The sequence below is a fragment of the Cydia splendana genome, chromosome 16, assembly GCF_910591565.1.
Source record: "Cydia splendana chromosome 16, ilCydSple1.2, whole genome shotgun sequence".
NCBI lineage: Eukaryota > Metazoa > Arthropoda > Insecta > Lepidoptera > Tortricidae > Cydia > Cydia splendana.
This window is the reverse complement of record NC_085975.1, coordinates 18,203,624-18,231,159: the sequence shown is the minus strand read 5'-3', so window position 1 is coordinate 18,231,159 and position 27,536 is coordinate 18,203,624. Positions and strand designations below refer to the sequence as shown.

Here is a 27,536-nt window from a genome sequence, read left to right as displayed (position 1 = left end):
AAAAGTTACGTTACGTCATAGTCTAATAAAACATGGTCTTCCATTCCCAGAGTGACACGGGGCTACGTCACAACAACATGGCCGCTATATATAGCGCTATCGCATATTATCATATAGCGCTGTCGCATGATGACGTAAGCCCGTGTCAGTTAGGTGACCTAGAAAAGACGGGAATGGAGTACCAGGCGGAGTATATTATTATACCATGATACTACCTAGACAAGATATAGTGGGAAAAGTTACGTTACGTCTATTTTCATGTAGTTGAAATTTGCCCTATAAATCTGGCCATACACTGTAAGGTACGACTGCGCTTTGTCTGTACAGTTCAACTGCACTTAGGTAAAGGTTAGGAAACTGCGCAGTCGAATGCCACATACGCTCCTTTTTAACCGACTTCCATTTCATAGAAGGAGGAGGTTCTGTATTCGGTTGTGGCTATGTTTTTTTTTTATGTATGTTCATCGATTACTCCGAGACCCGTGGGCCGATTTGAGTAATTCTTTTTTACCTGTGCAGTTGAACCAGTAATGTTAGTATGGCCAGCTTAAAGGTTACATTCGGAATACGACTGCAATAGCGTTACTGTTGCAATGTTACTGCTGCAGCGTTTATCCGAGTAATGTTACTGTCTATTTCCTTTGCTGTCGTTGCCGCATTACTACAGCGGTTAGAAGTTAGAACTTCCAATCCAGTATTATAGGGACCGTGCGCGTTGGTGGGTCTGCCATCTTGTGGCCTGAATCGGAAAAATATGTGCACATGTACATTGCCAAAGCAAGTGCTACCATCTACCGTACTCTACGGTACGTTTCTTTGTGCCTAGTAAGTTCTGCCATCTTGTGGGCTACATCGGAAGCATAAACGACACATTTATACCTCGCGCCAAAAATCTGACGGCTCCTATGCTGTCCCCTTTATTTTATTCATGCACGGGGCCACAGATCATATAATACTAGTACAGATACCCAATCCCATACTAAAAAAGCGCACCGTCCTAAGTATCTTATACTTGTAGCTAATTTTTTAGTTCACAGTGACAAACTAGATGGCGCATGGAGCTAACAAAACTCTTACAACAAACATGAGTTGAAATAGCGTCGAAACACCTCTCTTGCGACATCTGTTGTAGCTTTCACGCACTAAACCTACATATCACATTCATTTTAAGGTTCATTGTTACTAGATGGCGTTTCAGACATCGGCGACAAAATTAAAATCTATTTACATACTTTAAGTCAATTTACGATTATGAAATCAATTTGACATTTTTGTTTTTTTGGTTACATTTTTTGTATTGTAAATAGAAGTTTGATTGGGTACTTTAGTAAGGGGTCAAAGTTTCCTTACAAATCACAGGTCATGTTCTTATCGCTTACCTTGCTTCGGCACGACGAGCGTTCGAGTAAACCAGCATAACTGTGACTTTGAGATACACAATAATGCATAATCAAAGCTCAAAGAGCGACTCTTATGCTGGATTGAAGTTATCTAGTAGGTACCTACGCATCACGTTAGGGCAAAAAGAACAAGGCATTGCGGTACGATCAGGTTTAATAAATAATTCTGGGCGCTAAGCGTTGCATTGGTTGCCGTGCACATGGCCTTGAGAGGCCCAAGGTTGCGCCGATACAAACTATTTGAAACGTTCGTTAAATAAAATCGTAAGTAAAAAGTATGCGCATATTAAATTAAAAATTTATATTGGTACCTAGATATATAATTATAACGCGGTATTGTCTTAGATTTATTATCAAATAGAAAAGACCATGACCATTTTGTGTCAAAAAGGAAAGGCCAACACTTACAACAAATACCTAAATACCTATGGCAGTGTCTTCTTAGACAGTTTACACACTCTTGCGGTTTCAGTATGTGGGTATAGTGTCATAAGCGCTTAATACCTAATCCCAATTTCAAGTGAAATAATCAGTTATCAGGCAAGTCGGTGCCACACGGGGTTAATGACCTCAATCATTCTGCTGATACGGATATGCAGTGGGCATTCCGGGATTCGTGTTATATTTTATATTAGGTACTTCCTACTACAATGTTTCTGATTTTAATAAATGAATGAAATATTTTTATATTACAGTACCCATAATAAATATATTAATGAATGTGGGTGAAGGTTCTAAAATAAACACTAAGCAAATAAATTTAAAATCACAACATGCGAACGTAATGGTCCGAGCCGTCCGAGGAATATAAATAAACATATTTTCTAATAGAAATGGGTTAACAACGAATTCCTTATCATTAAACTCGAAAAGGATACACGACTCAAACAATAGAAAATCTCAGTGACCTTCGACAAGCCAGGTAGTCGGGTAAATGGTTATTTATCACTTTAGATAAGTATATTTTGAACAACACTATACTTATTTAAACTTTCACAATTTATTCATGTACCGTAAAACGGGGTGAAAAGACACGATTTTCAACTTCAACGACGATTTTCGCCAATAATCCAAATGAGAAAAGTAATAATTTTGATATCATTTTTTGAGTCTTGGTTAGTTCTTCAATTTTGCATTTGTGAAAAAAATGTTTACCAACCTAATTCCAAGAACCAAGAAAATCAAAGAAAACTACCTGTTTTCTCCATATCCTTAAAACGGGGTCGATAGACACAAGAAAGGGGTGAATAGAAATATTAAGTTTTAGTTGTCATAGGCATCGAATTTGGTCATTATTATGTGGATACTCTATTGGCAAATGGTATATATATCTGTTAAACAGCTATTTGACAGAAAATTATTTTCTCGTGTCTTTTAACCCCCAAGGCGTGTCTTTACACCCCTTTGTTGTATCTAATCACCCCCTATGGCGTAACTGTTCACTCCATATGCGTGTCCACTGACCCCTTTATCACGTAAATTTGCTTGTTATTGGTTTTTTGCAAAAAAATGCTTTATTATAGAGAAAATTAGTGATATTATTTATTATTTAGGTACTAGGTACAGATACTATATTACCAGGTTAGCTAACTTTTACTTAGTTAATGTCAAAACATTTACCGCTAGAACAAAGTTCAGACAGGCTTCATTTCTTACCTCGGCGAGACCTTACTTTAGAGTCAAAAAAATCTAACTTTTAGGCAGTTTGATTAAGTTCTTTTGGTATCAATGTAGAGAATAAATAGTCTACTATATACGCATTCCAAAAAATCTAATTTTAGAGATGTATGTTTTTAAATATAACAACTTGAAAGAAAAAGTTCAAAATTTCTCTATTCACCCCGCGATTTCTGTTGACCCCGTTTTACGGTATTTAAGTTTTAAGATTTACTTACCTCCGAAGTCCGAAGAGGACGGCGTTGACGGCGGCGACGGGGCAACGCCGTCCTCGAAACGTCGGAGGTAAATCTTGAATGACTTATAATTTATACGGAAAATTGAAACAATACGGTTAAAGTGTATCAATGATTTAGGAAAGTTAGGTAAGGTAGGTACCTATTTAATTTGTTATGATATCAAACATCAGAGGGACTACCATAACGAGCGAAATTTAAAGAAATTTCGATGTCGATGATAGGGCCTCCCGAATCAGAAATTAGGTTAGTTTAATTTGTATACCTACCTACTTATTATATGTTTAGTAAGAGGACGTTCAAAAAAGTAACCTTGACCTTCTTGAGGGGTCGATTTTTTTTTATATTGAAAATTAAAAAAGAGTTGTAAGTGTAATTAGGATTTCTTTTTAGAAAACAATCAACTTTTAACTTTCGAGTTCATTTCATTATGCTCAGCTCAACTCACCGAAAAATCTAGGTATCGGAATAATCTTAATGCCCCTTTTACTCCATTAAATAAAGAAAAAATATTCTTGTTCATTAATTGTTCTGGTTCTTGCCAATCCATTCAAACTATTAACCGATTTCTTAACCCTTATTTTGGCATTGTAACACCCGTGATACGTGGAACTTTAAAAAATCTAGCAGGTTCACTTTATTATCTAATAAAATATTTTTCCATTAATATGTCGAGCTACCCTAGCTCCTTTATGATAGAAAAAAAAAATGGACACAAGTGTCATTTTAAATTAATTAGTAATAATCAACATGGCGCCGCGGAAACAACAGATTTCGTTTCGCACTGAAAGTTTGGCACTTATTTCTTAGATACGTACTTATATATTTTTCCATAATCTACATTTTGATGCATTTACTATCTGTTAGGGCATAAATATTTACATTGTGGTCTAATCTAAAAACATTTAATACACAGAATATTTACATGAAACTGTTATGTAGTATATTTGATACATTGCCAAGAACTCAGAAGTCATATCAAAAGTATTGTATTACATTTAATACATTGCCAAGTTGTCATCAAAATAGGTTTACTACGCCGTAGCCTGTAGCGCGGAAAAATATGTTTATGGCAAAAAATGCTTCCTAAGTATATTTTCTTTTTTACTCTTTAATTATTTGTTTACTTTTCCTATTTTACACAACTTTTTGTTGGCGACTTTTTTGTAACTTTACGGGATCAAATTTTTCTTCCATGAATGTGTTCAGGTATTCGTAGATATAATTTATATTTACAGGTGTAATAGTCATCTGATGCTTTAGATTGGGTTTAATTAGCAATAAATGATGATTTCTGATGCATTACATGTTTTATTTTTATTAAAACCCACATTTTTCTTCTAAATAGTATGTCGAGGGATTGGCATTGTATCAAATATGATACATATGATTTTCCGAAACTGGAAAATATTGGATTTTTTCTTTATTTTTGAATAGTCTAGTATGCTCAATAGGTGACCAAATCTAAAAAAAAAATACATATTTAAGATATTTGATCCCTGCCAAGATAAAGGTTAACGATCTGTCTGGCCTAGTGGGTAGTGAGTAGTGACGCTGCCTATGAAGCCGTATGTCCTGGGTTCGAATCCCGGTAAGGGCATTTATTTGTATAATAAGCACAGATATTTGTTCCTGAGTCATGTATGTTTTCTATGTATTTAAGTATTTGTATATTATATGTATCGTTGTCTGAGTAGGTACCCACAAAACAAGCCTTCTTGAGCTTACCGTGGGACTTAGTCAATTTGTGTAAGAATGTCCCTATAATATTTATTTATTAAAAATTTACTTCATGTTAAAAATTTGCATTTTCGTACAAAAGGCAATAACACAATTTATTTCATAGTATTTTAAAATTCAAAAACACTATACTCCTATTTGCTCTAAAAACAAATATTTACAGGCATATAACGCGCTTAATAATTTTCCGAATGAATATACAACGTATGTACCTACTTAATAGTTAGTTAATGTTTTAAATTTGACGTAAGTCGCAGGTATCAATAAAGCCTAAGATACAATTGTAAGTTTAACTTAGGTAAGTAGGGACAAAGGTATTTGGTAGAATGCGATAACAATATTTATATCTCATTCTGTAGTATAGCTGTGTCCCTATTTACGTAAGTAAAACTTACAAGTGTATCATAAGCCTAAGGATCGGTCTTTCGCGGTGCACCACTAACCGACTCCAGTTTCATTTCAAACCGTGCATGCTGTTCCTGTCGCCCCTATTAGAAATAAGTCTGGTTAGAATAGGAGGGCAAATGACGGCACCACAGAATAACTAATAGTACTACCGTACAGAAAATTCACTCGTTCACAAAAGTCAATTTAGGTATAAAATTATACCTATACTCGCCGCCTGCAAGCAAAATTGAAACTTATATACCTACGTAACCGCGCACGAACCGTGAATCTGCCTTGCGCCGCTTGCGCGTCGCAGTTTTATGACCGAGCTGTGAGCGTCGGCACAGGGTTGAAACTTGACAAGTTTTTGTACCTATACCTACCGATTTATTATTTTTAAGATTAATATGTACGAATACTACGAATTACAAACGTTGATTCTGTAAACATATCTTTTTTTATCCGGAGAGAGTATGTCTGATTCTTACGGAAGTAGGTAGGTAGGTATGCCACAGCCGTATTCCTTTATTTAAAAATATGTTGGTCAGTTCCTAATATTGTTTTGGGCAACCAATAATCATTTTAAATTGGTCTAAAGCGCTTTAGTTTTATGCAAACAAAACGAATTAGTTATCGAATCGAATTTGATTAAGTACTTAGTATTTATGTTATGTTTTAAAGTTTAAATTCACCTTTCAATATCGTCCGGAATTTAATATAATGTTATTTCTACTTCCTTCTTCTACAGACATCCGTAAACAGTACAATAACAACAATATCTTTTATACGGATTAGATCGAGATATAGGTTTCGAAGCCATTGTGTATTTTCAATTTTGCGCGAGCGCCACATCGTGCGAGCCGAGCGGCAGCCCACTGCCATACGGCGCCCGCGCGGCGCGCCGGCCAAATGTACCTGAGCCTCTACCATCAGTTGGCAGAGTATTTTTCACTTACTTTCAGTGAGTAAACGTGCCGTATGTCAAGTTTTACGTTTCTTTACGGTCTTATGTGCCTAACTTCACTCCACTCCAAACGATACTGTCCCTTTCTAAGTATACTAAAAAAAAGAGCAAGAATTATTATTTAATTAGTACGAGTAAACGGTAAATTACCTATCGAAATCTGAACTTAGCAAAATGGAGGGTAGAGGTAAGGAGAATCCTTTATGACTTTATGGGAAAACTCCTTTATGGGAGAATATTTGCAAAAGCTGGGCACGCTGTCAGCTATTATAATTGTTCTAAAGCTCTCCAGAGTAGCGAAAAAAAGAAAACCCATAAACCTAGTTTTTCATTGTGTCAATACCGTACTAAAATCATGGAGAATGGAAAATATTTAGAAGTGGAAAAACGTTTTCTCTTTTTGTATGGACGATTACGTAGTATACTTCCCTCTTAAGGTTTTTGACGGACACTTTTTCAATAAATTAATTACATGGAGATTGTATTCCTTACCTCTACCCTCCACTTAGAGCATTGAGAAAGGAGAAGTCATCGCTGTCATTTTCTTTACGAAACAGTCTTCCGATTTTTGCGGGGGAGGGGACGTCAAATTGTGCATGTTTTTCGGCATGTTTTTGTTAAGGTCAACAAAAAAAATAAAGAGTATAGACTATGTATTTGATTTATTCGGTTCTCAATATAAAACAAATGTACCTAGGTGTTCTTTTTTCTTGTGTGAGACGCCATTACTATGTAGTTTTGCTTGAGATTAATCAACATTATTTGGTGTTAAAACAAGCTTTTCTTTCCTGCTTGGAAACCTAATCCTAACAGTAAGCACTCAATGGCCAGGGCCACTCCAGTTATTAAATGCTCTAAGACCTATTTTGTCACTTTGTTACGGACTCAACCTTCATTCTACAATTTTTAAAGATTTGACGTTGCCATAGTTACGAAAATAATAAACACATCAATGTTAGGTAAACAATGTATAAAATAAAATGTATATTGTAAGTATTCAAGAAAAAAATTGCAAAATATGATAATTACGTATACATCATTAATAATCGAGTTAAAATTATAACTTTGCGTGTTAAAAAATAGGAAGCAAAGTATACGGCGCGATTATACAGGCTACTTTTGGCTACATATTACGTATGATGAATATAGTACACACATGAGAAGAAATCTTAAAATATTAAAATAGGTATGTATTATATTATGGTCCGCTTCCGTCCGTATCATGACAGCGGCCGTCTCCTACTGCTAAGTAACATTATCTAATAGAGTGTGCGGAAAGAGAAGAGTCGTGAAATGTAGGGGAGCCCATACAAACATTATGCCTACGACTCTTCTCTTTCCGCACAGACCCTACGTATGACTTTAATAGCGATCTTAATTTTATAGTAAATGATCTCGAGTATACTTTCAGTGCGCCCCATTTCCAATACAAAATGAACCCACGCAGCGGGTTTTATGGCAGTACATGTGTTTAAACCTTATTTAAATTTTCAGATTCTGAACCACCAGCAAAAGTTTTTGAAGAAACTTTTATATTTCCGGTTACCAAATTGACATGAAAAACGATTACTTACCTACCAAACACAAGAACTTGAACATCGGAAAATATACTACACTTAGTAAAGAAAAATAAATAAACTCACAGAACATTTGTATATATGTTTTATTTTATTTAAGATAATAATACTTGATAAAATACGTAGGAATTCTTGTGTACATATTATAATAGGTCTTGCGGTATGTTCTTACTATGTGTTATGTGCACCCAGCAACAAGAACAGCAACATGTCTATGTACCGCTCCTTGTATTGAGCCATAATTATTATTATGTAACTTCTACATGCATACGAACGACGGACGATCTTCTTGCTTGCATGTATTAGCTCTGGATGCCATCCGGGTTTTCATGGATATGATGTTTTCAGTCAATAGGTTCTTGCCTAAAAGCGAAAACTGCTCGTAAGCAAAGTGATCTTCGCAAATGTACATAACTAAACAGTAGAAATAGTATAGGTGAAGTCAAGTATAACTCAATACCTTTGTACTAAATCAGCCTTTTTTCGATCTATTAATTGATTTATGCCTTAAAGTTTTGCTTGAAGTTCACGTACTGCTATAAATTAATACATATTACGTTGAAAATTGCATGGAAAGTCGTGAAAAATCTGTGTATTTGTTGTGTTTACAAGTTGACAGAAATGTCACGTCGGAAACGCACGTATTTTTCGATGACATTTGTCACGTTTATTCGCGTAAAGTATTTACGTAGAATAATATTGGCTCAGTTTTCATTATATAATTAGAAAGAGAGCGTTTTAGGTGTGAAGTTAGACACGTATGGAAAACTCACGTGAAAACGTTTGTAACTCATGGTACCAATTGTAATTTTTAGTTCTTTAGGTAACCGGTAGAGGCACTGTACAATTACTCCATACATTTTCCTTAACTTTCTCACTATCGACTGTCATTCACGGAACTCATGGTAGAGCTTCTAAACTGCGTAGTGACACCCCCCTGACGGCACGCATGACTGGCGTTCTCGCCTATGTATGTACCTAGTTGTATAGTAGTTTACTTACGCACACAGACGCACCTTATAAATTTGAGTGTGCAGTTTTGGTCGCTTAGGCCAAGAAAGGTACGCTCGGCTAGTATGGCGGAATGGAAATAATTAGTAATAGCTGAAATTTTCGGTGTATGGGACAGATAATAAATCTAGTGATTACGTCGACACATAATCCAAATAAATATATTACATTTAGGTATTTAAAAAAAAATGAAAAAATATAAAAAATCACAGAAAGTTTGTAAAAAATATTAATATTTTTTTTTAAATTTATACTCATAGAGAAATATTTGCTTTATGACATTAAGCATGAATCACACAAAAAATAATTCTGTATCCTACATTTAAAGTAAGTAACCTACGGTTATTATTAAATTCAGTATATTTCCGTCCTCAAAAATGGTAATAGGCTACTTTTTCTCTCATTATTTCCAAATTACAATAAGTACAAGCGTTGCAATTTAATCGTACACTAAATAATACCGTATGGTAGGTTTTATGGGGTTATGCATTAATTGCCTGGTTAAAAATGGTAATAGATCAATATCATATGGGATTTTCATTATGAGTTCTCTTTCGTCGAATACTGTAAAAATCGGCTTGAAATATGATTCGTAACACAAAAAACCATCAAAAACGTTATCGTTGCTTTAAAGTTGCCGCGCACGAGCCAGCGAGCTAACGCGATTGGTCGTTGCATGGAGCGGGGCGACGGAACGATGAAACTTCCATCGCCCCGAGCGCGAATATTTAAAAAAGTATTTAGTATATTTACTATTTACTCGGTCAAAACATATGTACCAGTGAACGTAAAAAATATGGGAGACTAGATTCGAACTAATTATCAGCTTTAATCTGGGCAAGAGTGCTGTAAATAAGAAAGTAAATTTTACGTAATTGCAGGCTTTCCGTCTTTGCGTGCGCGTTAAATTTAATACAATAATAGGCCAATTATATAGGGCTATTATACTGACACACACCCAATTTGAAAGCAGAAAAAGACGCGAAATTAAAATTTTCTTAGGGAAATCAAATCTTCGCGCCTATAAGTTTAAACCATTTAAGGTTTCGATAGCGGTCATTTAAGTACCACCCCTCACCACTAAAATGTAATTATCAAAAACGACAGTTGCTAATGTTCCCCAAAGTAAGCATTTCTAATTATTGCTGCAATACAGTGGTACCGGGCACCTTGCGACGCAAGGCCGAGCAGGAATCGCAAACCTTAAAATATTTGCACTAATTAATTGAGTTAGGATTTTGTTAGTACTCTTTAATTGAATAGCAAAAAATATAAGTTATGTATTAGAAATACCGTTTTTATTCGATTTTTAATTAAGTAATTATTGTTAAACTTTTTTTTACCGTGTGGTGTCGGTTAAAATTTCACTAGTAACATCATTTGGCGACTAGGGCAATAAAAGTCGACACCATAACCAACAAATTAACAAACAACAATAACCAACAAATTAACAAACAACAAAAATTTGCAGTAATATTCCAAAACTCGACTGAACGCAAGCGCACCGAACCGTGTCGCTCCCCTGACGCGACTCAGTGTCATAAAACGTAAGGCCGTGGTATTAACGACAGCGAATAGCTGAGCGGCGAGCGGTGACTGCAGGCGGCAATAAGGTGTTCAGTGAATGTTTTTATAATTTGAAATGACTTCGTTTCCATGTAGAAATAACCAAACAGACTTTAGAAGCATTTAATATTTTATTTGTGGCCGTATAAATTATGTTTTATTGGTAAATTAACTACAATTATTCATATTTGTGGATAAAACAATATACATACTATAATTAATACTAAATTAACATTAAATAAATACATTATTTATGACATAAAAATACATTGCGCGTATTTAACTACTTAGCACTGTTTAATTACGATACTTGCAAGCAAGTAGTAAAGTATATGGCTCCATCCTATCCTGTACCACGATATACAAGCGATAACATTTTTGCGACAGTTTTGTATAGATAATGGACTTGTCGCTAGAAAATTACGATATCGAGATAAAAGTCAGGTCTCTAGTCAAGCTGAATGTGTTTCACTATAGAATAGTAATCGAGTTGGTTCAGATTTAACGTTTAATGCATATAAATAACATAATTAGTAAATAACATAATTTTGGACTAAGTACATTATACATACCTACATGACATCAGGCTATGGTTTGGCGCACCGTGACCCTGAACGGCGCGGTAATGTGTTACGGCTGTCAAGTGAAGTCCAGACGGGATGATCAAATCGACCGATTTGATCAGAAATGAAATTGGGGTCAATCTCCAAATTAAACAACTGTACCGATATTTGGAACCTCAGAATAATATACCCGGCCGGATACCAGATAGTAACTTTGCTTGAATTCAGAGTAAACAAATTGGATTTAAGAAACAGTCACGGTCATATTGTACATTACTCGTTTATTATTTCAAAACAATTTAAACATCCACTCACTTGCACGCGTAGGTACCGACTCAGTTCGAACATAGAAATGAGTCCGCGCCAACGTTCACCACGAAACAGGTTAAAACCTGCACAATGCGCACCTAAAAACCGAAATGTAGGTATTGTTAAATTTAGTTTGTAGTTAATTAGTTTTTTGGTGTAAGTGTATGAACTTAGGTCTGAAATAAATGATTTTTTTTTATTGTTCCGCCGGACGAAGATTCGGCGGTCGGATACCGAATATCCGGTATCCGACCAAACAACTATCCATTGCATTTCTAATTGAGAGTGGCAACACTGTCGTAGGTCGTATTGCCCTTTTCTAGCATATACGTCCCTCGCTCCTACACTCCCACGACACAGGCAGGTTGCTTTGTCAGTTATACAAGGCAAATTTTCAAGTCATTGGCTTGCTCTTTTTCCATCTGGAAGGTCGTGAAGCTAAACTGCTGGTGAGTTTTTGAATTTGTACCTCAGTTTAGATGACTATATTGAAATAGTTATTTATTTTACAAGGGGGCAAAGTTGTTGTTTAACCGCTCGTGCTAATATTGATACTTGAGCAAGTAAAACATTCGAAACATGGAATCTTGAGCGTTGCGAGGGTTTCAAAGCACGAGGGTTAAACAAAATTTGCCCCAAGTGAAACACAAAATGTTTCACCACACCAACCCAAAGCAAATATTAAATGTAAAAATATCATACAAAATCAAACACAAATGAATTTTATTAAATATTTATGATTTAAAAGTCAATTCTACCAGCAAACATAAGAAAACAACTCAAAATTTGCATTTGTTTCCTTTGCCTCATTTGTGAATAAAATGAAACTTTGCTCTCAGTTTTTGAAGTGCAAAGTAAGCCTTTCCGAGCTGGTGCGAAATAAATAATTAAATTTTTCACGCCACTGTTCGGAAATGTGGCAATAGATGGTCTAAAACCAAGCTGGAAAGTAGGCAATAGCTGTAGCACCTGAACCACCACTACTACAATGTTTCATTATTATCATCATCTGTCATTGGTGACAGTTCGCTACAGCAATGAGTATAATTTAAAACATAAAAATCAATAAAAGGTCTTTTTTGGCGCAACTTTTTCCTTCAAAAATAAATTTAGGTTATTTATAGGACCAATTTCTTGTTTAAAAAAAAACGAAATGTCAAACTATTCATTCATTCAGTCAGTTCATTCGATTCACGCTTAAGGCGTTTTTTACTTTTGTAGCTGTTTGTGGTTTTTTAGCAAAAACGCTTCTAAGTTTAGAGTCGGTTTGAAGCAAACAACATAAAAACGCCTCTTAAATGTGATAAAAAAGAAAAAAGGCGGGATCGGAAAATTATCACTGAATTGGATAGTACTATAAAATATAAGAAACACGTATCTACGCTCGCTATAAAAATGAGTTCTTCTAGTGAAGAAAATGATATTCTTACGCTGACGCCTACCGAAATTCAAGAGACAGCACAGGCAGTGGCTAGTAATTTGCTACCAGAGAAATCGCGTGCTAGTACTTATAGTTATGCAAATGTTTCCTTATTTCCTCGCAGTAGTCGTGAAAAGCACTATGTAATGCCTCGGCCGGAAACGCTAAAGATGGAGTCGTATTATTCGAGGGCCTCCACCAACGTGTCGGCCCTCAAACTCACTCGTCCATCTTTTAGCGGTTTTCCGTCCTCTCCTACAATGTACTACAGTTGTCCGTTTAATTATTTAGCAAATAAAAACGATCCGGAATAGTGATGTGAAAGTGCAAGTGGATATTAGAAAGAGAGATGCCTAAGAGTAGCATACCATAATGAATACATGTGTCTTAGCTATATATTGTATTGTTATAAATAATGTTAAAAATGCTTTATGTTGTTAATGTGTTCCAAATTGTGCCGCTTTGGCATTAGCTGTAAGGTGCAATTTGTTATTTGAAATAAATAAATAAATACAATAAATGTTAATTTTACAAAATGTACCTATCAAATTGTATACTTTACTAAATATCTCTCTCCTCACAGGTGTTACAATAAAGGGTGTACGTACTACATAATTAATTAAACACTCATAATATAATTATATTACATAGGGGCTGTCCATAAATTACGTCATCGATTTTTGACAATTTTGGACCCCCCCCCCCCTAAAATCATCCAAAAATCATGCTTCGAATGACCCCGTTTCCTCCTACGTCGTGCTACCGTCATCCGATGTCCAGACCCCCCCCCCCCTAATTTGAAATGACGTAATTTATGAATAGCCCCATACACATAATAAGTATATCATAGGATATGTATAATCACATTGGTTTGGCGTCTTCCTACCACCAGGCGATAACAAACATGTTTCAATATTATTCTTAGGTTCCGAATATCGGTACAGCTGTTTAATGACAGCATTTACACAAAAATAAAACGCTAATTAAATAACTTATCATATTCGGAACTACAGATGCAACGGATAGTTGTTTGGCCGCATACAGGATACCGGATGTACGGCCTGACCATAGGCCGAATATTCGGTATTCAGCCGCCGAATATTCGGCCCGCGGAAATATTCAGGTTTTTCAGGTGCGCATTGTGGAAGTTTTGGCCTGTTTCGTAATGAACTTTCGCGCGGTATATAGGTCTATCACTAGGTACGAAATTAGTGCACGAGCTAGTGAATGGAACGTTTAAATTGTTTTAAAATAATAATCGAGTACGATTATATTCCGATATCAAGCATAGTTATTTAGTACCCTTATTTTAGTATAAATAAGGGCGAGATAGGATACCGGATAGTAACCGAATATCCGGTGTATCTCTATTCGGAACTGTTACGTTATGGTAATAGTCTATGGTTTTAGTTTATGGTTGAATTTGGATTTGGAACTGGTTCAATAAAAGATGGCTACCAATAATGTTGTCTTATAATTTACTAATCTATAAGTTAACAAATATGGTGTCACAAGTATAAAATAATAAATGTGAAATACCAAAATGGGTGAGTCAAGTAAAATTTCACCAGATGCGGCAAATTCGCCGGCATTACAATGTCCACAACACAAGCAGGGACATGCTTACTCATACATACGACCATTAGAATTCACGGATTCTATGGAAGAGAATTGGAAATTGTGGGTCCAAAAATTTAAAATATTTCTTCTTGCCGAGGACCTTGAAGCTGTTTCCGATGACCGTAAAACAGCTCTTCTGCTCCATAACATGGGTGATAAGGGTGTAGAAATATACAATTCGTTTAATTTGGAGCCAAAGCAAACCTTTGTAGAAGTCCTAAAGAAATTTAATGCATATTTCATTCCTAAAGTTAACATCACGATGCAACGCCACAAATTTTTTACAAGGGCACAAGGAGCTACAGAGTCCTTCGACGATTTCCTTACTGACCTTCAGAACAGAAGTATGACATGCAACTTCAGTGACAAGAGAGAGGAACTCGTGAGAGACGTTATCGTCATAGGTCTAGCTAATACTGCTATGAAGGAGAGGCTTCTGCGCACGGAGGATCTGACGCTGCAGAAGACCATCACCATGTGCAGAGCTGCGGAATTGTCTCAAAAGCAAGTTACGGAACTAACGAATGAGATAGGTGCGACCTCCGTGCTCAACGTCAGCACTTCGCCAGTACATAACGTCAACAATGTCAATACTTCAAAAACAAGAAGCGTCAAGACAAGAAAATGCTATCGCTGCGGCAATAACTGGGATCGCACGCATCAATGCCCAGCTATAGGTTGCAAGTGCCAGAAGTGTGGTATTCCTAATCATTTTGCGAAGGTTTGCAGAAACAAACAGGTTGCAGCCATAACAGAGAAGCAGGTTGAAGACGACAGCGAGGAGTCCTTCTTCGTTGGCTGTATCAACAGTGAGTGTGAATGCGAATGTGAGTGGATTGAGTCTATGATTATAAATAATAAGTCTATAAACGTCAAACTAGACACTGGTGCGCAGGTAAACTGCATGTCCTTAGCTACTTATAAGTCGCTGAACCTTGATGAGAGATTTATAGTTACTAAGCGCATTAAATTAGTGACACTTCATGATAAGTGCATACCTGTCAAAGGTGTGTGCACCATTAAATCTTATCTCAAGAATGGAAAGTTTGATAACATTGATTTTGTTATTGTGAGCACAGATTGTATGACAATTTTAGGCCTAAGATCTTGCATGAAACTTAAATTAGTCACTAGAAACATGGTTCATACTATAAATGTCTCGAATAACACTGACACAAATAGAATCATGTCAGAGTATACTAATTTGTTCAATGGTATAGGCTGTTTTAAAAAACCCTATAAAATTGTTTTACAGGAAAATGCAATCCCCAGAGCCGATCCACCTCGTCGGGTCCCTATAGCACTAAGACAGAGCCTTAAGGACGAGTTGGACAATATGGTGAGACAGCAAATAATCACCAAAAATGAGGATCCGATGGAGTGGGTCAACTCAACTGTTGTAATAAAAAAAAAGAACAATAAAATACGCGTATGTATTGACCCTCGGACCCCTCGGTACTTAAATAAATTCATTATCAGAAAACACAAGCAATTGCCAACGGTTGATGACATACTGGATAAGTTATCAGGCTCTAAGTATTTTTCTAAATTTGACTGTAGCAGTGGGTTTTGGACAGTACAGCTTGACTCAGAAAGTTCAAAATTATGCACGTTTTCTACTCCATTTGGTAACTACTCCTATAAACGATTGCCATTTGGGCTTTCCGTGTCAACAGAAGCGTTTCAGGAACGCATGGAAGAGACTTTTAGTGATATTGATAATGTACAATTTTATGTCGATGATTTAATAATTTATACCAGCACGGTGGAAGAACATAATAAAGTGTTACTAAATGTATTGAAAAGAGCTCAAGAATGTAATGTCAAATTCAATAGGGAGAAGTCCCAAGTTCTGTGTAGAGAAATTACATTTCTTGGCATGATTGTAAGTGACCAAGGGGTTAAACCTGATCCAATTAAAGTAATGGCCATTTCCGAATTAAAATGCATTCATGATAAGAAAGAACTTGAACGATTTTTAGGAATGACAAATTACTTGTCAAAGTTTATCAACAATTACTCGACTATTACAAGCCCGTTGCGCGAGCTTCTTAAAAAAGACATATTATTTAAATGGCTTCCTTCTCATGAAAATGCTTTTAATAAACTTAAGGAGGCATTAACGAACGCTCCCACGCTTAAATTATTTGACAGTAATAAAGATGTTGTCGTTTCGGTAGATTGCAGCTCGGAAGGAGTAGGCGCCTGTCTTTTACAAGACAGACAGCCTATTGCACACGCTTCTAAGGCACTAACTGAATGTCAGAAAGGTTATGCCCAGGTTGAACGCGAGATGTTTGCTATTGTATTTGGATGCATCAAATTCCATAAGTATATTTTAGGAAAACATACCCTAGTTGAAACCGATCATTCGGCATTAGAAATTTTATTTAAAAAACCCCTGTCTTTAGTACCTGCAAGACTACAAAGAATGATGCTTAAAATACAAGGGTATGACATTACTGTTAAGTATGTACCTGGAAAACAAATGTATATATCAGATTTTCTCAGTCGCTCTTTCCTAGTTGACAAGAATGATGAAACGAAGGAATTTGATGAAGAGTTCAACAAAGAAATTGTTTGTCATGTTGAGGTCATGATAGATTCGTTGCCTATTTCAAGTGACAAGCGACAACTCATTGCCATGAAAACGAATGAGGATGCCACATTGTCCTGTTTAAAAGACTATATACATAATGGTTGGCCAAATTCTAAGAATAACTTAAATGAATTAGTAAAACCTTTCTGGAATTTTCGCAACGAATTGTCCCTAGTCGACCAGATAATTTTAAGAAATAATCTTATTGTGATACCAGTAGCATTACAAAAAATGATGCTAGAAATTATTCATGAAGGTCACTTAGGATTAAATACATGTCTTCGGAGAGCTAAAAACGTTCTATTTTGGCCTGGATTGACAAGTCAAATTAAAGAACTCTGCAACAACTGTCAAACATGTGCCTTATTTAGGAAAAATAATACTAAAGAACCAATTCAATTTCATGACATACCTAGACTACCATGGCTAAAGTTAGGCACTGATCTTTTTGAATTTAATAAACAATACTATCTGGTTGTTGTAGATTATTACAGTAAATTTTTTGAAGTTGCTCGATTAAATGAATTGTCTTCAAGGACTATCATCAATAATATTAAGTCTATGATAGCTAGACATGGTTGTCCTTTAGAGATTGTAAGTGACAATGGTCCACAGTATTCTTGTAAAGAGTTTAAAGAATTTGCGGATGCATATGGTTTTAAGCATATTACTTCGTCTCCTGACTACCCAAAGTCGAACGGTTTAGCGGAATCTTCGGTCAAAATTGTCAAATCTATACTAAAAAAATGTAAAGAGGATAACACAGATCCTTATATAGCGTTATTAAATTTCAGAAATAGTCCGAAGGAAAATAGCCCTTCTCCAGCTAATCTTTTGTTCAATCGGAACCTTAATGACCGTTGTCCTGTGTCTGCAAATTATTTAAAGCCTAAAATATATACTAGAAATTATTTCTTAGATAAAGAGTTGCAACATAAGGTTGAAAACCACTACAATAAAACTGCTAGACCTCTAAGAGAATTAGAGATAGGTCAGGGTATCATGTTTAAGAAAAAGATGTCAGATGATCGCTGGCAAAAAGGAAGTGTTGTAAAGAAGGCTGACTTCCCTCGTTCCTATATTGTAAAGGATGAACAAGGTCGCCAATATAGGAGAAACAGACAACATTTGCGTAATATAAATGAATATGAGTCAACTAATTGTACTGAAAATGAGTCTGTTAATCCTAACTCTTATGTTATAAACTATGATAGTAACGATAGCGACTGTGAATCCTTTTATGAAGCAGAAGAAACTGATGTTCAGGAGCTCATTGATACAAGTGAAGCGAGTCAAAGCTCTACTGGAATCAATGATACTCCGGAACCAAATCTTGATTTGTATAAGACGAGGTCTGGCCGAATAGTCAAGGCTCCGTCGAGACTAATTGAATCTTAGTTATAGTTGTAGTTATAATACCTATATACTTACTTTACTCTTTGAGTTATAATTCTGTGAAGGAGAGGAATGTTACGTTATGGTAATAGTCTATGGTTTTAGTTTATGGTTGAATTTGGATTTGGAACTGGTTCAATAAAAGATGGCTACCAATAATGTTGTCTTATAATTTACTAATCTATAAGTTAACAAATAGGAACCTAATGTTTTAATCCTGCATGGTGCAAATATGTATAATTTTGAGACAATGACTTGAAAATTTGTCTTGTATAACTGACAAAGCAACCTGCCTGTGTGGTAGGAGTGTGAGGGAGAGAGGGAGGTATATGCTAGAAAAAGACAATACGACCTAGGGGCTGTCCATACATGACGTCATCTATTTTTGACGATTTTTGTCCCCCCCCCCCTAAAATCATCAAAAAATCATGCTTCGAATGACACCGTTTCCTCCTGCGTCATGCTACCATCATCCGATGTCCAGACCCCCCCTCCCCAAATTTGAAATGACTTAAATTTATGAATAGCCCCCTACGACAGTGTTGCCACTCTCAATATTATTTATTCTTAGGTTCCGAATATGGTAAGTTATTTAATTAGCGTTTTATTTTTGTGTAAAACGTTGTCATTTTAAAGCCGTACTTTTCGCCTTATTGCAAAGGAGTAAGGTGCAAAAATGTAAACATATATTTCACGTCGACTCTTATTATACTATGTTATACTTATTATGGAACTTAGTATGTTATACTTATTATGGAACGTAAACTATGAATTGAAAGAGCACGAAATAGTCAATATAATACGTTTGTTGAAAAAAAAAAGTCTACAGACGCTTAGGCGCGAAGGGTTATTGTCTCATAGAAAATTTGAATTTCGCGCCTTTTTCTACTGACAAAGTTGTTGGATAGACGTTAATATCAAATTAAAGAGTGGGCCTACACACTTCGCTGTGACAGAATGTGAAAGTGTCACCAAAACTGTCAAATGACTACGATAATAAGTATTCCTTTTATAATGCCACTCCACACTATGCCATTCTGAAATTAAATAAGAACGATAGATAGTCATGCGCAATTTTTATTTTTGTAGTGGGTCATAATTGACGTATATAATTACGAATATAATTTGAACATCAACCAATAATATTGGAAATGATATCAGTTATTTTTAATCAGCTATCATTCACGCGCGCGTTCATTTTGCTCAGACTTGGCCGCACAAATATTTGGTGCGAGCGAGACGCCCGCGCACGTTCGAATTGGCCTGTCACTTATAGCAACTTGTAGGTAAGTACATACTTACCTACATACTATCCACGCGTCCTTGGCACGAACTCCCGCCACCGCCCCGCATTGAAACTGTCCCCGCGCGCCGCAAGGAAATGTAATCCTTAGCATTAGCGCAAAGAGTTCAAATTTGGTAGTTTCATTTAGCGAATTTGTTAAAATGCACATATTTATTACATTGACCATATTTTTGTGTGATTATGTATTGAATATCACTTTGAACGTTATCAGAACAAAGTCTGCAAGAAATTATATCTATAACCATTTTTTCTAGCATGTTTAAGGCGTAAATATATATACAAGTGATACAAATAATATTGATGTCGGATTCTCGGATAAATAGCTTAATGAGGTAGTTTTATGGTAATTCAATCAAAGACCTAATTATTACTTTTTTTTTATATCAAGTTACGACGTATATCCGTGAGGCCCCGCCATTTATTGAATTAGTTATTTTCCGTGTTAATATTTTGACTGATTCCATTGTCGACTCATTATAAATATTATTTTCGTCACGTTTACGAACTAAAAATACTATTACTATTTTTAACAAACAAGAACGGCTCTTTTTTTTAACTATTTTTTTTTACCTACTTCCGGACAGAAAGTTTGTTGGATTCGAAAATAAAGTATCTTAAAATGATCTAAAGAACAGGAATAAAAAAAAAATTGCCTATTACTAATTAATGTTTAACGTAACCGTATCTTTACTGGAGTATAAATCGGCCCGTACTCCCCGTCGCGTCGTAGTCATGAGTGCAGTAAGTAATTGTCGGAGTCCGTCCGTTAAAAAAGTTCGTCTGAATACCAGCGGGCCCAGCGGTAGGCAGGCCCCGCGACCCGCGAACACCGAATATTGCATGGGCATCTTTCTATTTTACTCATCGTAATTAGAGTGGCATCAGTCCTACCAAGCTATTTTATTAGTGTTATTTAAACGTCAAACTTCTATTAAATTATGAATTAAAAAAAACTCTTGCACAGTCTGTGCTATCAAAATCCCTGTCAATTTAGCTTGGTCTAACTCTCGAAGTCTTACAAACTTCGATTTTCGCGGTTAAAGCCGATCGTTGTTTACAACTTAAGGAAATTAATAAACTAGTGGCGCTGTGAGCAACGTGGTTTCCGGTAGGCCCTCTGTAGACCTCGCGAGCATAAAAAAATAACGCTACGCCGTTTAGAATAATTTGGAAAAACTAAATTAACAAAAAGTTAAATAAAATATTGTACCTATGCTTTGCACTCGCTTGATCAATCAACAATACAAAATTTACGGTTGAGAATGTCTTTAGGCATTAAGTCCGCCATTTGTACTTTATTTCTGCAATAAAGATTAAAAAAATAAATATAAATAAAATAATATAAAATTTAAGTGTAAAAAATTACAAAAAGTTCACACACTTTACTGGGGATCGAACTAGGTACCTCTATGCATCAAAGCAATTGTTTGCCAAATGCGCCAATATAGCACTTAGCTAAAGTTACGAAATTTGGCTACTTATTCTCGAGTACTACATACCTACTTATCTAAATACCACCTACACCAGCGTTACTAATTTTTACATTTTTGCCAAACACTAAATATCTCTCAAAAAGAATAAAAAAACTCTTATTATATTGATACGACTATTTGTTTCCGCCATTTTGAAAAAAAATTCAATAATCGAATCGAAAAAGAACTATTTTATTCTAGATTTTGGTCACAAAATTTGATAAGAATCAGTTGAGAATTGAACCGAGGAGAACGTCCGAACATACGAAATTTGGCCCGAGTTAAAACGGAGACCTTAGCAAACGCTTCGGTCAATAAAGGAGTAAAATGCGCGTTTGACTTGGACACCAAGCGAAATAAAAACTTGCATTATGTTTAAAAACAAAGCATTCATGTGTTTTGAAAGACATCGCCCTGTGATGTGAGTTTATTAATTTGTATTTTAACGTCAGGCAGGCCTACTTTAAAATAAAAAAAAGTGCTCTGATAATTAGATTAAGATTAATTACGATTCATAAGAGCTTGTTGCTAGGCCTACATGAATAAAGTAAATTTTGTTTGTTTGTTTGTTTGTTTGTATAAGTAGGTACTCGTTTAAATTAGGTATGTTTATTCACCGATCCATTTTTTTTACATTTTATACTAAGTACTTAAATTCCGAAATTTATAACTCAAATGATTACATTAAGAATAATTAGAATAGAATAATTATATTCTAATCTAAATCAAACTTCACATAATGTCTTAAAACGAAAATCAAAACGTAGGAAAAGAAACTCGTTTTGGAATGATTAGGTACTAGAATCGTAGATCTTACTAGAATCGTGGTGGCTCCATCTAGTGACATTATTCAATATTACTTCGACAGCTCGACATAATTGTCCTGCGCTGTTGCTCATAACGTAGCCAGTCGCAATATAATTGTGGTTTCAAATTTTGTAAATTATTGCATTGAATTCGTGTTGTTATTAATGTTTGTATTTCATTTATAATGATTTTAATTTATGACACTTTAAATATCTCTTAATCCATCTTAATATGTAGTATAAAAATTTCATAATGGCTGATTGTGACATTTAGCGCCATCTATGATATCGATTTGAGAATAATTATAACGCCTTCGGGATGGGAGGGCATGGTATGGACATGGAGGTAGTTTGAGGCCCGGGGAAGAGCTTGGGATAGTTTTTATCCATCATCATCATCATTTCACGGAGATGAAGTTGCGGGTAGAAGCCAGTAGGGTAAAGGAGGTAAACTTTACGTGCAATTGGACGCCGTCCTGTTGGTCATCCTAAATACCGTTGGGCAGATAGAGTGGAGGCAGATCTCCGTGAGCTCGGCGTCGGCGAAAGCTGGCGAGATACCGCTCTGGACCGATCAAAGTGGCGTGCTCTTGTGTTGGAGGCCAGGACTCATTTTGGGTCATCGTGCCAACCAAGTAAGTAAGTAAGTAGGTAAGTTTACGTGCAAGTTCCTTCAGCGTCTGCCGTTCCCCTAGCTGCTCCTTAGCCCTGTTCATAACTGACACCACGGTGTCCAGTGCCACCTCTTCTATAGGCTGCAGCTCTGGATAAGGTTCCGACTTTAAATCCATCTTTAAAAATAAATTGCAAATAGATAAATGATGAATAAACACTTCGATAATGTCAATGTCAGAGTGACAGGTTTATCTTTTTCTAAGATAAGTTATTAACTCCTTGGTATTGAAAAAGTTATTGTTATCAAGCAAAGTCTACATACGGCGCTTGTAACATACAACCTCACACAAAAGTATGTTGTGTGAGGTGGAACAGGCGTCTGTTTTCATATACAGTAAAACCTCGATAAGTGGGACCTCGAGGGGCAAGCAAATTTGTCTCGCTTAAAGAGGTATTCCACTTACCCAGAGTCTTAGTTAGCCAGGTTGGTGATTGAGGTGAGATAAGTGGTTGTTTCAATTACGGAGGTGGTTAATAAGGTACAATTATGTCAATTATATTATAAATAAATTTGCGAGGTAAATAGAGTCAAATTAAGCTTGATAATTCCTAAAAATACACGATCTCCTTGGTCTGCAATGTTTTAATTAAATTATTATAAGATTATAACCTACGATCTTGCGAGTAAATTACTTATGAATTATGATATATTTACCTATCTCGTAATAGTACATAATATAGTACATTTGTAATTAATTTCAACCTTAGCCTCCCAGACATCAAAACTTGGCAATACAAATCCATATTGATTTATCCAAAAATGAAGATTCAAATTAGAATGGAACGGGAGACCTTTTTATAGGCCTCTGGGCGGCTAGTGGTTAGAACCAATTCAACCACTGTTTGCTATGTCTACCGTTAAAGTTAAACCTGCTTTCAACCGCGCATGCGTCAGCGGCGAAAGTAAATATCAGCCGTGACTCAGTAACACATATTGTATTACCGAGTCTTATTTTTCCATTGTACTTATTGGTTATCCGATTAAACATTTACTTCATTTAAGCCTATAGTCGCCTACTGCTGAGCAGAGGCTACATAGGATGCATGAACTATAGGGGGCAGCACAGGAGCTATCAGATTTTTGGCGCGAGGCGCGAGGCCTAAATTTGTCGTTTATGCTTCCGATGTCCACAAGATGTCAGAATGATGATGATCAGTGCCCTGTTTATCAAAAGCTTGTAACTTGTAATACTTACAAGTTTAGTGAAAGTCCCTTTCTAACAAAAGCTGTCAAAAAGGGACCTCCACTTGTATTACAAGTTACAAGCTTTTAATAAACAGGGCACAGATGTATAAGTAGGCTATTACACTCTTAAAACTTTCAGGTTAATTAATGCACTAAAGATTTCTGAGGCGTGCTTAATGCAGCTGTAAAAGTGCATACCTATCCATTTTATAAATTATACACCTAAAAAATGATTATACACCTAAACCTTCCTCCAGAATCACCCTATTGATAGGTGAAAACCGCATGAAAATCCGTTCAGTACTTTTCGAGTTTATCGCGATATGTTTAAAGCGCACACAAACAGACAGACGAGACGCGGGGACATTGTTTTAAGGGTGTAGTGATTTAATTCATAAGATGAGTATGCACTTTTTGCAGCTGTACACTCGCGTACACAGTCAAAATATAGTCGTTACGGTTCAATGGCCTCGTGGTCCAATTAACTCCATTCTACCCTAATTGCAGTGTTAAAACTTTTATTTAGAGTACTAATTTAAATTCAAATGACCTAAATCGTTGATATCCTCATGCCTACAGTTTAGTGCAGTATTTGTCAAATTATTTCTGTCGACTCCTGCAGAGCGTGATACCTGACGACATTTTTTGCCGCCGTGACTAAATGTTTACATCTATACTTGGAAGTTGGACCGGACTTTGTAAATAATGGTAGCATTTACATATAGGGTATTTGACTGTATTTAAAATAAATTATTTTACACCATGCATGAAATAAAACACCAGAATATTAATAGGAAGCATAGACAGCAGTTATTTTTAGACACAATTTATATTTTAAAACCCGTATCAAACTATAAAGAGTAGGTAATTCGATTGTGACGTCATAAGCTAGTGTTTCATATAAATTCCATAGTAGCAAAATCATTTTGACAGTTCGAAAAAAGAAACTGATTTGACTAGTAGTCAAATACCCTATTGAGAATATTTTAGTGACAACCTGTGAATACTGTGGTTGACAGGACATTGCGGACATCTAGTAAATATTTATTAATAAACAAATTAATTTTAAATGGTAATTATGGAACAAGGAAAATGGTAGAGTCCTATGATTGCACCATTGTATTTATTTTAATACCTATTAACTTCAATAATTCTGACGATATTTACATTAAATTCTCAAACATGTAACATCTAACTATTCGAACACATCACACAAATTATCCAATAGTAGATTGTTAACCAAGGGTTGAAAGGCACCCATTTCTGTCGAGGTAGTTTGGCGCTCGAACGCAGTGAGAGCGCCAATAGTCCGAGACGGAAATGGTGCCTTTCACCCGAGTTAAACACTCTACTTTTCATATCGAATGCGAGGAAACCAAACAAGACAAGGCAATTTCGGAAAATCAGCAATTGAAGTACCTAATAGACCTACGGCCATGATTTTTTTCATTAGGACTTACTTGCAATCGGAGACTTTACAAGTGTAAAGATTAATAACCCCTAGCGAAAATCATTTAGATTGCAATATTTACGAAAATACACATTTTTTAACAAACTGCAGTAATTTTAAAATGGTTTGTACATTATAGTATGAAAATCAGCGGGATTGCCTCTTACTTTTTAATTTTATACTTTTTCGTTCTAAAAGCCGCAACAGGCTACCGGACCGCACCGCGACCTTGGTGCACCGCACCACGTAATAACATAATAAAAGTATTTTAAATATTAAATAACTATTTCATTAATAATATAACAAAATTTTTATCTTGTATTTTATTTTATTTTCATGAATATAGTGCTAAATAACTTTAAAAACCAATTTAATATCGTACAAAGGTTTAACTGTGGCTGTATAAGATTTTGCCTTTGCTAATTTACGCAAGTGTAAGGTTTAAAAAAATATTTTTGGTGTATTCCTGTTGGTTCCCGCCTTACGAAATCGAGTAAATAGAATTCAACGAAAGAAACAAGAAAAAATTGTTTGTAACAATTTACTTACATCATTTTTTATAAAAAAAGGATCAACGTGGGATTAGTAAAATTAAACAGTTACCAATTGTTCCAAGCGAGGAAATAAAGACACTATTTTTCCATTTTGTTTCCACCCAGTTGTTCGTGGGACGGGGACGCAGAGGAGTACACTACTTTTCTGCGCTAGAGCATAAACGTATCACTTTCTGCGCACCTTTTAGAACAACAACGACCCACTTTCAGAGCATGAGATATGAAAAAGTTTTTTACCCGACTACGGCAAAGCAAAAGGAGGATTATAATTACCTATATTACATATAAGACACTGCAAAAAGCTTTCCAACTCTCTTGGAACCAAACAAAAGTCTAGTTTATGATAAGTAGGTATATTTTTCTATGGATTTGGCATATAATATATACAACGACATGTGTTTTTCAACGATTGCAGCGCCATCTGCGTTAAATCTTTGCTGGTCTTCATTGATAAACAATGGCGCCTAATGAAGAATTTGGACCTCGAAAAATCGGTTACCGACTGTCACAAACAAATCGTCCCATCTAAATAGGCGCCACTAAATTCTTACTAATCTAAACCTTAACACAACAACATAAGGTCTATAAATGTTCAGGTATTCGTGTAATAAACTTAATGAGTCATCATTACGGAACCTGCCTCTAGCGTGTAGTCACCGTTATCCATTCTAAATGCTTGTAGTATTTGAACATTTTGAACGCTTAGCAAACCAATGAAAGAAGAGCTCTTGGATTAGGCATAACACCGTGAAAACCGTAAATCTAAGTTTCGTTATCTGTCGCTCTTGTATAATAGAACGATAGAAAATCAAATAAACGAAGTGTTTCGCAGTAGACCCTCTGGTAGCTCTCAGCGGGCGATGGGAATACACTAAACTAAGTACACACGGCGGCTCACGTGGTGAATCATAAAGATACGTTACGAGCAAAAAGATGTAAACTTACTAGATGTGGTTAAACTATAGGCGGAGAAGATCGCTAAATGGAACGGAATGGAACGAATTACAAGTTACACTTGGAAATTATTTACAGTAAGTACCCCTATTGTATATTTCATTCGATAGCGTGACGTGACGTTTGCGTTAAGTGTCATTTTGTATGGGATTTTGAGTTTCCAAAACGTCCCGCTTGGCGCGCTGTTCAAAATCCTATACAAAAACAGACATAACGCAATGGTGAATGCTCGTTACGCTATAGAATGAAATTTACACTAGGGGTTCAGATGATTGGTTAGAATAACTTGTATGTAAAGGTACCGTTCGAATTCAGATTACACCGGCATTACTGCTGGAGTAATTCGATATCAGCTATTTATAGGCTGAAAATTTCTTAATATCAAACAGACACAAAGGCAAACGCTATAGGGATCGTGCATAAACTATAGGGCGCAACACAGGAGCCGTCAGATTATTGGCGCGAGGCGTACCTAAATGTGAAGATGGCAGAACGCGGCTTTCGATTGATTAAATTCATTGCACTTGTCCTATAAAGATGACTCACGCTAGAACGGTAAGGTTCCGGACCGAGGCGTCCGACACTGGATCTGTGATCACGTGATGCTTTCTATAGAAAACGAAGTGTCGGACGCCTCGGACTCGAACTTTTCTAGTGTGTATCATCATC

At 35.8% G+C, this 27,536-nt stretch overlaps 1 protein-coding gene and 1 long non-coding RNA gene across 2 annotated transcripts in view; one reads left to right on the top strand and one right to left on the bottom strand.

Moving 5' to 3' along the window:
* LOC134798445 (uncharacterized) overlaps window positions 1-22,885 on the bottom strand; it is a 49,466-nt gene extending 26,581 nt beyond the window's left edge. The window contains exon 1 of the mRNA XM_063770886.1: window positions 22,710-22,885. Within this exon, the coding sequence (XP_063626956.1) occupies window positions 22,710-22,839 (130 nt within the window). The 5' untranslated portion in view covers window positions 22,840-22,885. The remainder of the gene's footprint in view (window positions 1-22,709) is intronic.
* Window positions 14,233-18,623, top strand: LOC134798467 (uncharacterized). Its single transcript, XR_010145186.1, has 2 exons — window positions 14,233-15,297; window positions 15,726-18,623. It is a non-coding gene; the product is annotated as an uncharacterized LOC134798467 (long non-coding RNA).
* Window positions 22,886-27,536: the final 4,651 nt, after the last annotated feature.